This window comes from Prionailurus viverrinus, chromosome C1, assembly GCF_022837055.1.
Source record: "Prionailurus viverrinus isolate Anna chromosome C1, UM_Priviv_1.0, whole genome shotgun sequence".
Taxonomy (NCBI): domain Eukaryota; kingdom Metazoa; phylum Chordata; class Mammalia; order Carnivora; family Felidae; genus Prionailurus; species Prionailurus viverrinus.
The window spans coordinates 200,553,969-200,565,872 of NC_062568.1; the positions used below are offsets into that span (position 1 = coordinate 200,553,969).

The 11,904-nt window shown below is 59.8% G+C and overlaps 1 protein-coding gene across 3 annotated transcripts in view; it reads left to right on the plus strand.

Moving 5' to 3' along the window:
- Positions 1–6,814, plus strand: part of CAPZB (capping actin protein of muscle Z-line subunit beta) — a 135,281-nt gene extending 128,467 nt beyond the window's left edge. For 2 of the 3 annotated variants that reach the window (XM_047873341.1, XM_047873339.1), the window contains exons 7-10: positions 1,227–1,292; positions 2,038–2,114; positions 3,427–3,539; positions 6,314–6,814. In XM_047873341.1, the coding sequence (XP_047729297.1) occupies positions 1,227–1,292; positions 2,038–2,114; positions 3,427–3,529 (246 nt within the window). In that variant the 3' untranslated portion in view covers positions 3,530–3,539; positions 6,314–6,814. The remainder of the gene's footprint in view (positions 1–1,226; positions 1,293–2,037; positions 2,115–3,426; positions 3,540–6,313) is intronic. The other variant, XM_047873340.1, reaches the window with a different exon arrangement.
- The last annotated feature ends 5,090 nt before the right edge of the window (positions 6,815–11,904 follow it).

The window sequence follows — 11,904 nt, forward strand, 5'->3', positions numbered from 1 at the left end:
AGGGATGGCTGGTCCACAGAATCAGACCTGTCTGACCCTGGAAGCCTGATCGTTTAAAGCGACTTGGGTCCCTCCTACCATCTGCTCGCTTCATCTGGCTCCTAACTGGGTCTCTTCTACCGTTTCTGGCATGAAAACCATTCTCTCTGATAAGAAAGTCAAAATCGGTGTGGGAAGCAGCAGAGACCTTTGACCTCTGAGCACACTGCCGCCCTGCCCTCCCCAGGCATCCGCCCTGCTCTCCTGCCTCTGAAGCCCATTCACCTTCCCACTCCCCCTGGGCTTTCTCGTCTGAATTCATTCTGAGCTCTGGCTGTCTTGGTACTCCTGTCCTTACCTTTTCATCCTGTCTCGGGAGGACCTGTTTCACCCAACAGTGAGCAGGGCTGCTAGGAGTCTCCACTCCGTAACTCGCCACCGTCCTAGGCACCCTGTGAGGTGTAGACAGGGAAGGCTCTCCTTAAAGGAATCCACGGTCTTGGGAGGGAGCTCTGCCTTGCGCAGACGGAGGGGTAGGGGGTCCACAGCTCGTGCATAAGTGTGCAGGTCAGGAATCGTCTGCCGTCCCCTCCCCTGCCTTCTTTTACTACTTTCAGTAAAACTTTGTCAGGGCTTTAGTAGTTAGGATTACTGGACCAGAACTGACCCGCCCAAGACCCGACTGCTGGGTCCCACCTCCTCCAAAACCCTACTTGGTTGCTGTCTAGGGATCTGGGTTCAGATCCTCTTGCTCAAACTGCCCCCGGCCACATGGCCAGCCCCGCAGGCTGTGCCCTAAGAAGTGTCTGGGCCACGACCCGACACTACCTGTGTCACCTTGGGCGAGGCTCCTCAGTCCCGGGTCTCGGGGCTGCTGGCCCCTCCCTCCGAAGTCGCTGTCACAGGGCAGTGGAGGCTCTTGTGCAGTGTGAGGGGACCCACAGCCTGAGCCAGGGTCTGGCCAGGGCCATCCCCTCTGCCCTCCCTGCTGCGGCCTGGGGGCTGGGAGGGGGGTGCTCCGGAACGGGGCCTCTGGGCCTCTGCTGGCTGAGCTGTTGATGACCCAAAGCCCAAGTCCCCGGTGCTCGGGCTCCGTGCTGGAAAAGTGGCCTTGTACCACCTGCAGCTGACTCTACAGCTACCGGCGGGAGTGACGGGCTGTGCGCAAAGCACAGGGCTGGCCTGTGCTGTCGGCGGAGGCTGCCGTGCGCGGCTCTGACGTGGAGGGACGTTCTTCTCTCTTGCAGATGGAGAAGGATGAGACCGTGAGCGACTGCTCCCCACACATAGCCAATATCGGGCGCCTGGTAGAGGTGAGTGGGGCTCTGGGCTCTGGGTCGCGCCCCAGCGCCAGACATCCTGCCCCCAGGGGTGTGTGCGGGCCTGCGGGCCTCCTCCCCGGCGCGCAGCGCCTTAGCGGCCAGCAGCGTGTTTCTGTTTTGGCCCTTTTGCCCTGGGCTCGTGTGTTCCGAGCCTCCTGATGGGAATGCACGCAGGGCTCAGCTCCGGGGCACCCCCTCTGTGCCCCGCAGCGCGTGCTCCCAGGAGGCTGCGCAGGAAGGCCTCCGTCCTGCTCCCCCGGCCCGCTGGGTGCCAGGAGAGACCTGAGCTCAGAGAGGAAGTGTCCCTACAAGGTCACGGGCTCAGGAGGAACTTCAGGAGGCTCTCCGGCCGCAGCTGCTTCTGCCTTCCCTTCCCCACGCTCTTTGGAGGAAAGGGTGCTCTCCGGCTTCACACAGTTGTTCCTGAAGTTGGTGGGGGGCCTGAGAGGTGGTGATGTGGTTTAGACTTGCTCCTGTCGTGGTCAGCGGTGGCCGCCAGTCCCTGAGTATCGGCTTCCTGGTGTCTGAAGCCTGGGAAGGGCTCAGAGCACAAATGATAGGCGGGGTCTTGGCCCCGAGGGGGCGTGGGGGTGGCTGGCTCACTGGGCTTTGGTGCGGTCTCACGCCTCCCCCCTGTGGCCACTGCGGGGACTGCAGGGGTGAGCCGGTGGAACCGGGAGGGTGTGGGCCTCAGGACTCCTGTTTGCCATCCTGTCTGACTGACCTCCCTTCCCAGGACATGGAAAATAAAATCAGAAGTACGCTGAATGAGATCTACTTTGGGAAAACAAAGGACATCGTCAATGGGCTGAGGTAATGTACCCCCAAAACATAAGCTTTGGAACCAAAAGATGATTTGAATCCTAGGTGTGCTGCATAACACTTCTCTGTCACTGGGCCTCAGTTTCCTCATTTGTAACACCTGCTGAAGTACCCACGTCACGGGATCATTAGTACAGATTTTGAAAGGTCAGACCCCTCACGCACAGTTTGTATTCTCAGTAGACGCCGGTTCCTTCCCTGCTGTTTTTGTTGTCTTGGGACTTTCACCTGGACAGGCGTTGGTGCCCTCGTCCCTGAAGTCCCCTCCTCTCGGTCCCCCGCCTCATCAGTTCCATCTCAGGAATCTGCCCGGACCTCACAACATGCGAGGGAGTGCAGCCCATTGGGCTCTGGGTCCCCCGGCTACTCCAGCGTCCTCCAGGGCTCTGCTGGCTGTGGCCGTGGTCCTGAGCCGCCCCTCCCCACCCATCTTCTCTTCTTGGTTCTGCAGCCTGGGCCCAAATGAAGGCTGGGAGGGACTCTCTGGGTCTCCAGAGGCCATGGGGGCACGGAGCAGGAGGCCGGAGGCCCGCTGGGGGGCAGGTGGGGCGGCTGTGGAGTGAGCACTGGCCTTGAAATCAGAAAGCTGAGAGCCCGTATAAGTGCTGTCCACCCGAGCTGGGTGACCTTTGGCCGGTGGCTCCTCTACTTGGCCCTCGTCCCGTCAGGGAGGCAGGCCTGCCGCAGGGGTCAGATGAGATGGAGCGCGCCTGGCCACCGCGTGAGGCCCGGGTCTGGTGCCCTGGCCTCAGCCTCCAGCCCTCTGATCCCCCGCTCCATGTGTGAGTCTCTCCTTTGGGGCCAAATCAGAGGCAGGAAGCCGCTCCAGGGGCCACGCTGACTTGTGAATTCACCCAGGAGACAGATTTCTAGTCTCCTCCTCCAACAGTTTAAAGTAGCGAGGCGCCCCCTCCGGGTCTCCATCTTCCCGATCTCCCACCCGCCTCTGGGGAACACGATCTGGCCCCCGGTGGGTCGTACTCCCCGACTCCGGCAACACTGCCGTCCTCTGGACACCCCGGGGCCAGAGCGTCATCCTCAGCAAACACACTCCCCGCCCGGCCTGGCCAGCGGCAGGAGAACGAGGAGAGGGACCCAGAGAGCCTGCGGGCGGGTGGTCGAGACCGCCCCCAGCATCGAGCTCTGCGGCCACCCCTTCGGGCCGGAGCGCGGGGGCCGTGACGACACTGCCCTGTCTTCGACCTCGCGGGTCCCTGCGTGCCCGGCGCGCGCCCACCCCGGCGCTCCCAGGTGTGTGCCGACCTCGCCTCCCGCCGCGCTCATCTGTGACCACTCTCTGTAGATCTGTTGACGTAATCCCCGACCACCCCAAGTTTCAGCAGCTGCAGAGGGAGCTTTCCCAAGTGCTGACCCAGCGCCAGATCCACATCCAGCCTGATAACTAAGCCGACGCAGGTACCCTGCCTGAGAGGCGTGCGCACCCTCCCCACTAAACAGGACTCACCAGCCCGCCGCCACCACCCCCCCCCCCCCCGCCCGACCAGCTGTCGCTGCTGCGCGCGGTCCTTTAAACACCACTAACCCCCGTGTCGGCTCACGGCTGTGAGTGGCCACGTTAACGTGTAGACTCGGCCCTAAGTAACACGGACCCGTATCACGCGTGTGCTGTGTGTGTCTCGCACGCCGGGCAGGGCTGGGTGTGGGGCAGAGAGGGGGTTTGGCCCTGGAAGAAGCCCCCGTCTGGGGATTAACTCTGCCTCTCCAGCAGAAGCCGCTTGTCTGCACCGCTCTCGTGGGCCACAGGGCGGGGGTCTGTGCACTGCCTTCCGCTCGGCCACTCAGGGCGGCCCGAGTCCGCTGCGTGTGCTGTTATGTGCGGCCGGGGCCTCGGGCTTTCCCGCCAAGCGTCGCAGAGGCCAAGCGAGCCTCCTCAGTGGGAAAGTGACTGTTCGGGGCCGTGAGTTGAGAGGGCTGTGTCGCCCCAAACCTGAGGTTAGAGCCCGGAGCGGGGGCCGAAACCCCCCTGGCCAGGCTTGGTGCGCCCCCAGACCGGTGGCTGCTGGAGCTGCTTGGGCCAGTAACCTTCTGCCCCTAACGAGCTGAGGCCTTCCTCTTAAACGCCTTGTGCTGACGGCAAGGAAATGGCCTTGCTTGCGGACCATAACCGAGAACCAGAGCTTGAGCTTGTGGGAGATACAGGTGTATGGAAGCAGTCGGTGTCCCGGGAGAGGAGGGAAACGTTTAACATGAGGCCCGTGGGGCAGGGCCGCAGGGCCCAGGGACTGGCCACCGGGAACCCGAGCCAGCAGAGGTTCGGCGGGATGGCCGGGCCGGGCCGTTTGTGTAACCAGGCGGCGCTGCTGGTCGGTCTGGGCTCTGTGCCACCTTCAGGCCTCACGCTGGGACCGTCCCGCTCCCATCCCGAGAGAGCCTCCTTTGTACGGTGGGCCACCGTTGTGCGGTTTTCTTGGCAGCCCCTAGAATCTGCCAGATCCCTGTCCGTGGTCAGTCCCGTGGCCACCCGCTGGAGGCTTTCCGGCATGGGAACCCTCTGCAGCAGTGGGCAGCCTGGCGCTCTGTCCGTCCCACGTCCCTCTGTCCGTGCCGAGTTAGCACTTGCTCCGGGCATGAGTTTGACGTTGCTTGGCACTGACCCTCCCAAGCTGTGTTCCCGTGTCTTGCTCCTTAGAGCCTCCGGCCATTCCGCGCCCAGTGTCTTGGCTCTGACCTGACTCTCACTCTGGTTCTAACTCGGGGACTCTCTGCTTCGTTGGGGGGTGGGGGTGAGGCCTGGTGCGCTCAGCCCGTCCTTCCCAGAAGAGCCAGCACCCTCGCAGGCGGAGGAGCCGTGTGAGCCGCCGCCACTTCCTGCCGGGAGCTTTTCCAGAAGCACGTGGCGGACTGACTGAGAATTGGAGCCAGGGCCACCACGGCTGGTGGTGGTGTCTGACCCTTCCTTGGGCCACCGCAGAGCCAGGACAGTCCGGGGCAAACGTTTGTTTAGAGACGCTCAGCCAGACGTGTCGGCATTTCGTGAGAGCGTTTTATTGTCTTCCGTGTCACCCGTGTACCATTTGGAGGCCGCGTCCCACGATTTTTCGGGGCTTCGGTAGCCAGAACTCAACTGGGGATGCTCTCGTTTCTCCTGGGTCCTGCTTCATTTTACTTTTGGAATCTGGGGATTTTTTGACTCCTCCTTCCCATCCTCTCTCACGGCTGATGCACACGGAGCTTGAGACGCCCGTGGGCGTGGCATCCACCGCCTTCCTGCCGGGCAGCCGTCACTCCTTTCTTTCCACTGCTCTGAAACGGTTGGAAAGTTTACACCTAGCTTAAGAAGTCCTTGGCCGGTCGACACGTTGAGTCCGTTTGACAGAGTGACCGTTCAGGCCGTTGGCAGGGGGCGTTTCCCTGAGCCTCAGTTTCCTCTTCTGTGCTAGGGAACCCCGTGGGACTCCTCCGGGATGCCAGGAGAGGGGAGTGAGAGGTGTGTGGGAAGCACTTCGTAAACCGTACAGCCTCTGCGAGAGTTAGTGGCTGTTCGCTTTGGCGAATGAGGAGTGTTAACGCCGGCGCGTGGGGCACTCATGTCAGCTTGTGTCCACAGATCAGGATTTGCCAGCAGGGACCCGGGGCCTCTTAGCTCAGTCCCGTCCTGCCTCCTGACGTCCAGGCCGAGGGATCTTCTCGGCCGCGCTCACCGCTGACGGCCGAGAGCACCTGCCCCTCCGGCGCCACCCTGGACGTGAACCCGATCTGCTCAGATGGCCAGGGGTTTTAAACGTTCGCTGAGTGGGGTTCCTCTGCACCCTGCACTTGGGGGGCGGGCAGCGGGCTGCCTCTGCTCGGCAAGGGTGCAGTGAGGGGGAAGCTTGATAGCAGGGTCCCTGCGACCCAGGGTCCATGCCCCTCTGTGCCCCGCCCCCCGCCCCGGCTGAGTCCGCAGCTGGTCAGAAGCACAGAGGGTCTTTGCTGCCTTGTGCTTGGAAGCCCAGAAGCCACCTTCTGGTTCAGGCCGACCTCGGGCCCTGAAGTGGATTGGGGTTCTGGTGGCTCCGGCCGGGCCCCCCAGCCTGGCGCAGAGGTGGGCGCCCGTCCAGGCGGGCCGCGCGCTTCCCCTGCAAAGGAAGCCCGCCTGGCAAAGGGCCGAGGGCTCAGGCCTCGGGCGCCGTGCTCGAGGCGGCCCCCTGCCCGTCACACGGGCTGATCAACTCTCTTCCCTCCGGCAGGTCTGTGCAGACTTTCGCAGACAAATCAAAGCAAGAAGCTCTTAAGAACGACCTGGTGGAGGCCTTGAAGAGAAAGCAGCAGTGTTAAAGCCCTGCTCCACGCTAACTGGACACGCCATGCGCTCGTTAGACCCCTTTCTTAGAAAACTCGTCTTCTGCTCCCCTCCCTCGCCCCTCGCCTCCCCCCCCCAGGTCACGGAACAACGGCATCACCATCTCTCCCTGAGAATAAAGCCCAGTAAACACCCTCCTGTCTCTGAGGCCTCCTTCCCACCACGTTTTGCCATCAAAACTCTCCGTATTTCCACAGAGACCGTGTGTTTTTTGTTTGCCCCGGCCCCCTGTCTGCCTCCCTCCCCCCATTTATAGGCATAAAATACAGTCTGTCTGCCTCCCCTTCCCTCCCACCTTTTTGTTACATCGGTGTAAAAAATGTAAAACAAAAAAATTTTATGAACTAACTGTGGTGTGTGAAAGAGAGAAGAAAAACTGGAAATCTGAGTCCACGTGTGTTTGGGAGTTGCTTGGGGTTGGGGCTTGGGGGGACAGGGGACAGCTCTGGGAGAAAGCGGGTGGCCCTCGGCGATGTCCTGCACAGACTGGCCCCTGTCCCACGAGACCACGTGGCGGGGGTGCGGGGGTGGGGCCTGCTGACGGGCTGCTCTGGCCAGGTGCTTTTCTGTCAATTTTTATGGAATGCAAAAGGAGTTTTTGTTTTATTTTGTTTTTTTGTAAAGCTTAAAAAAAAATCTACATCTTATACTTGAGCTTCCATACTTAAAAAAAGAAAAAAAAAAAAAGAACAAAAAAATGAATAAAAAGAAACTGGGACGCAGTCAGCACTGGCCTCGTGTTCTTTCTCGCCGGCCTCACTTTCCAAGCGCGTGTGGCCTTGGCCGTGAGGGCTGGCCCCCACCGGGGTGGCGAGTCGGACAGAAGATGGGCGGGAGCCGCGCGGTGGGCGAGAAGGGGGGGGTTCCTTGCGGAGCCTGGAGCTGCTGCTCGGCTCCCCGGCCCCACCCGCCCCGGAAGAGGGGGGCCCCCACCTTGTCATTCTGTCACTCTGGGCGCGGCCTCCCTGCGCTGTCCCCTCTGCTCCTCCCCCTTTCATCTCCGCAAATACCCACCGTAAGCGGGACGCTTCACAACCCTTCCGGACGGACCCTGCTGTCCCGGCTGACACCAGGCGGCCACGTGGCCAGTCAGCAGGGCCCACACCCTGGCTCCTGGGTGAAGCCCACACCTGTTCAGTGGCCCCAGGGACGGGCGGTGGCCTCGAGAGAGTGAGAGCTCAGATGGGCAAGCAGGGCTGTCTCCGGGGTCCCTTCACGCCCTTGCTGTGACCTTGACAAGTCAGTCTCTCGCGGCCCTCGCTGGGGTCCTCCTGGGGCCCCAGATTCCAAGACTCCGAACCGTCTCCTTCGTTCTCGTCATGGACTAAGCAGCCACTGTGTGGACCCCTCTGCCGCCACGGGGGAAGCAGGCAGTGTGGACTGGGCCTCGGCACCTCTTCTCTTTGGTGCCATCCCCTCCGTGCAGCCTGGGTGCCCTGCAGTCACGGGGGGCCGCCACCCCCACCTGCACGACCCATGCCGAGCCAGGTAAGAAGTTCTCCCTCGAGAGACTCTGATAGCAAAGAGTCAGGACGGCGTCATCCCCACCGGGAAGGGGTCCTGTCCCTGAGGCTCTGGAGCCGGCTCGGCCTCGCTCTTTGGAGATGCCACCGGCTCACCTTTCCCTTCCCTCCTGTGAGCTCCCTGCAGCCTGCCTCCAGCGTCTCGTGTTGCGCGCTTAGCGCTTAGCCAGTGGGCCTCTGCTCCCGGAACCCGGCAGACCCCGAGGAGGCTGGAGGAAATGCCCCCCGGGGGAGGGCACTGCCACTGAACCCCCACCACGGGCCCCAGGGGCCACCGTCTACTCCCGCTTAACGGTAAGCAGGGGGCCGGGACGCGCGCCCCGCCTGCTGGCCCCTCCTGCCCATTTTGGAGGATCTATTTCTCCTGTTCTCTCAGTGATGAAGCCTCTAAAGAAAAATCTGCAAAATTTTTAATTATTTTTTTTAAGTTTTTCCTTTTTTTTTTTTTAAGTCTATTTCTTTTTTCTTTTTTTTTTTAATTTTTTTTTCAACGTTTGTTTATTTTTGGGACAGAGAGAGACAGAGCATGAATGGGGGAGGGGCAGAGAGAGAGGGAGACACAGAATCGGAAACAGGCTCCAGGCTCTGAACCATCAGCCCAGAGCCCGACGCGGGGCTCGAACTCACGAACCGCGAGATCGTGACCTGGCTGAAGTCGGACGCTTAACCGACTGCGCCACCCAGGTGCCCCTAAAGTCTATTTATTTTGAGTGAGAGCGCACGCACGAGCGAGCAGGGGGACGGACTCACGGGACTCGAGCTCACAAAGCGTGAAATCATGACCTGAGCCGAAATCAAGAATTCGATGCTTACCCCATTGAGCCACCCAGGTGCCCTGTGGCTTTCGACTTTAAAAGCTCAACTAGGGGCGCCTGGGTGGCGCAGTCGGTTAAGCATCCGACTTCAGCCAGGTCACGATCTCGCGGTCCGGGAGTTCGAGCCCCGCGTCGGGCTCTGGGCTGATGGCTCGGAGCCTGGAGCCTGTTTCCGATTCTGTGTCTCCCTCTCTCTCTGACCCTCCCCCGTTCATGCTCGCTCTGTCCCAAAAATAAAGGTTGAAAAAAAAAATTTAAAAGCTCAACTAATGCTTCCTAGAATGAATAGACTATCATACACGTATAGGTCTTTGACCGGCCTAGTGAATGCAATCCTTCAGTTCCTGGTGAATAGTAGGCATTTGGGTTACCTTGTAATGGTTATAAATGAGGAGAAATGTTGCAAGATGTAATGTATTCTCATACCCATAACTTCCCAAATTTAGTAATAGCTAATTTGGTCTTTTTTCAAGCAGTTTTATTGAGATAGAACTCATACACCATACACTTTCCCCCATTTCGAGTGTACAAATTCAGTACTGTGACTGGCGGTTACGTGCCTGTCTCCTTCACCAGACTGAGGGCTTCTTGAGGGACAGTGTTTAAGGCATTCACTTCACTCATTCATTCATGGAAACATTTACTGAGCACCTACTGTGGAAGGGGGATACGATGGTGGGATACACAGTCTGCCCATACTGTGGTGGGGGTGGGCAAGTGTTTTTGTTTTTTTTTTAATGTTTATTTTTGATAAGAGAGACAGAGCATGAGTGGGGGAGGGGCAGAGCGGGAGGGAGACCCAGAATCTGAAGCAGGCTCCAGGCTCCGAGCTGTCAGCACGGGCTCGAACTCACGAACTGCAAGATCATGACCTGAGCCGAAGTCGGACGCTTAGTTAACCGACTGAGCCACTCGGGCGCCCTGGGAAGTGATTAATAAAAATAACCTTTATGGAGCACTTACATGTGCTGGGCACAGAGATCCCAGTGGGTGACTGTGTCCTCAGGGCTGTCACACGGTTGGGGGGCTGAGTTTTCGGGTGCATTGAGTTAACCCACAGCAGAAGGCAATCAATCCCCACTTTCTTTAACCTCATCAGGTATAGCGCATGCGTATGGAACAGTTAAGCCTCAGCACCTGGCTGGCTGTGCAGGGGTGAGCTGTGCGTTCCTCCCCTTTCTCAGCTTTGGGGACTGAGGGCCATACCTAAGCTATGGCTTAAAACATCCCAGGTTTGTGGCGCCTGGGTGCCAACTCTTGATCTCAGCTCTGGTCTTAATCTCCGGGTCATGGGTCAAGCCCCGAGTAGGGCTCCACACTGGGCGTGAAGCCTACTTAAAAAAAAAAAAGAGGGGCGCCTGGGTGGCGCAGTCGGTTAAGCGTCCGACTTCAGCCAGGTCACGATCTCGCGGTCCGTGAGTTCGAGCCCCGCGTCGGGCTCTGGGCTGATGGCTCAGAGCCTGGAGCCTGTTTCTGATTCTGTGTCTCCCTCTCTCTCTGCCCCTCCCCCGTTCATGCTCTGTCTCTCTCTGTCTCAAAAATAAATAAACGTTGAAAAAAAAAAAAAAATTTAAAAAAAAAAAAAAAAAAAAAAAAAAAGAAAAATCCCAGTTTCCCTAAATGACCAAGGGGAACCCCGGGCTGGGAGGACCTGGGGCCTCATGCTGAGGACAGGCATGCTGGGCCCTTCCTTCTGCCTTGTTGGAGATTGCCACCTGCCTGCCAGGCAGCTTCCTGCCCCCCAGGATTTGGGGGGACACCGAGGCCAGGCACTGTGGCAAGGCATTTGCATATACAGCATCTCCTTCAATAGTTAAAATATGAACCGCCCAGGCGGGGCTCTTTGGGAGTGACCGGCCCAGCCTCCTGCCCCCATGAGTGTCCAGATGGAGAATCCCTCCCAGACAAGGACAACTGATGTGGGGGATGCCGCTTTCTTGGCCGAGCCTGGGCCCGAAACCTAAAGGCAGAACTCGGCTGAATCAGGCGGGAGGAAGGGTCCAAAGTGGGAGAGCTCACCCCTTCAGACCACACCTAGAGGTGAGGGCCCCACCACCCCCTGCCTGCAACAAGGTACAGAGGTGTGTGCCCAGTGGAGAAGTCCACCTGAGCACCCCCCCCCCCGGGACCCCACCCACCTGCACGCACGGCTGCCAGCGTGGCGGAACTAATGGGTCCATCAGACTGGCCCCTGTGCTTTCCGGGAGGAGCCTGGGGAGGCCTTGGGCATCGGAGAAGCTCGTCATTTACCCACCAGGCGCTTACACATGCCAGGCGCTGGGGCATGAGCCTACAAGCCCATCTCTCTTAACCACCACAGCTACGTCCTCCATCAGACAGGGCAGGGCACTCCCCTGGGCACATCCGTCAGGCCGGGGCTTCCTGAAGAGGAAGCAACCATGGCTCGGAGCAGACTGGGCAGTGCTGGAAAGCAAGAGCTAGCACCCCAAAGACTCGGTGCTTCCCACGAGGAAGAGATTACGTCACCCTCACCACACAAGGGCTTGGAGGCAGGGCTGTGAGGTTTCATCTCTTAGCCCCCCAGCTCTAACTCAGGCCCACACTTGGGACTCATACTGCCATTCTGAATGCGCCCCCGGTAACTGGCACCAAGGTCAGGACCCCGGGTGGAGCCAGGTGCTGGCTGGCAAAGGGCACCTGAACCAGGCCCAGGCCAGAGGCAGCCGGGGCCTGGGGCCCCTTTGGCTGGGACAAGGCCAGAGGCTCGAAGTGGGAAGGGAGCCTAAGCCCAGCAAGGCTGGGCCGCTCCTGAGAGCGAGGGAAAGCCGGACTGCACACAGCCCAACACTCCAGACCCCCGTCCGGGGAGGGGACTCGGAGGGCCCCAACCCCCACCAGGTGTGAGATGGCCCTTGCAGCAGAGAGACATGATGTGGTTCAAAAAGCTGCTCGACCTTAAGTGTGATCCCTCAAGGTCTATCTTCCATCTGTAAAACGGCCATGCTAATTACACCCACTCGACAGGGCACAGCCCAGCCCAGCACACAGGAAGCGCTCAAGTCACGTGCCAGGTACACACAGGACCCCACAGGTATGACCCAGGACAGGACCGGGGGAGACTGGTCCTGCTTGCCCTCGCTGCCCACCTGAGCCTGAGATGCCCTTTCACGGTCTCCCCA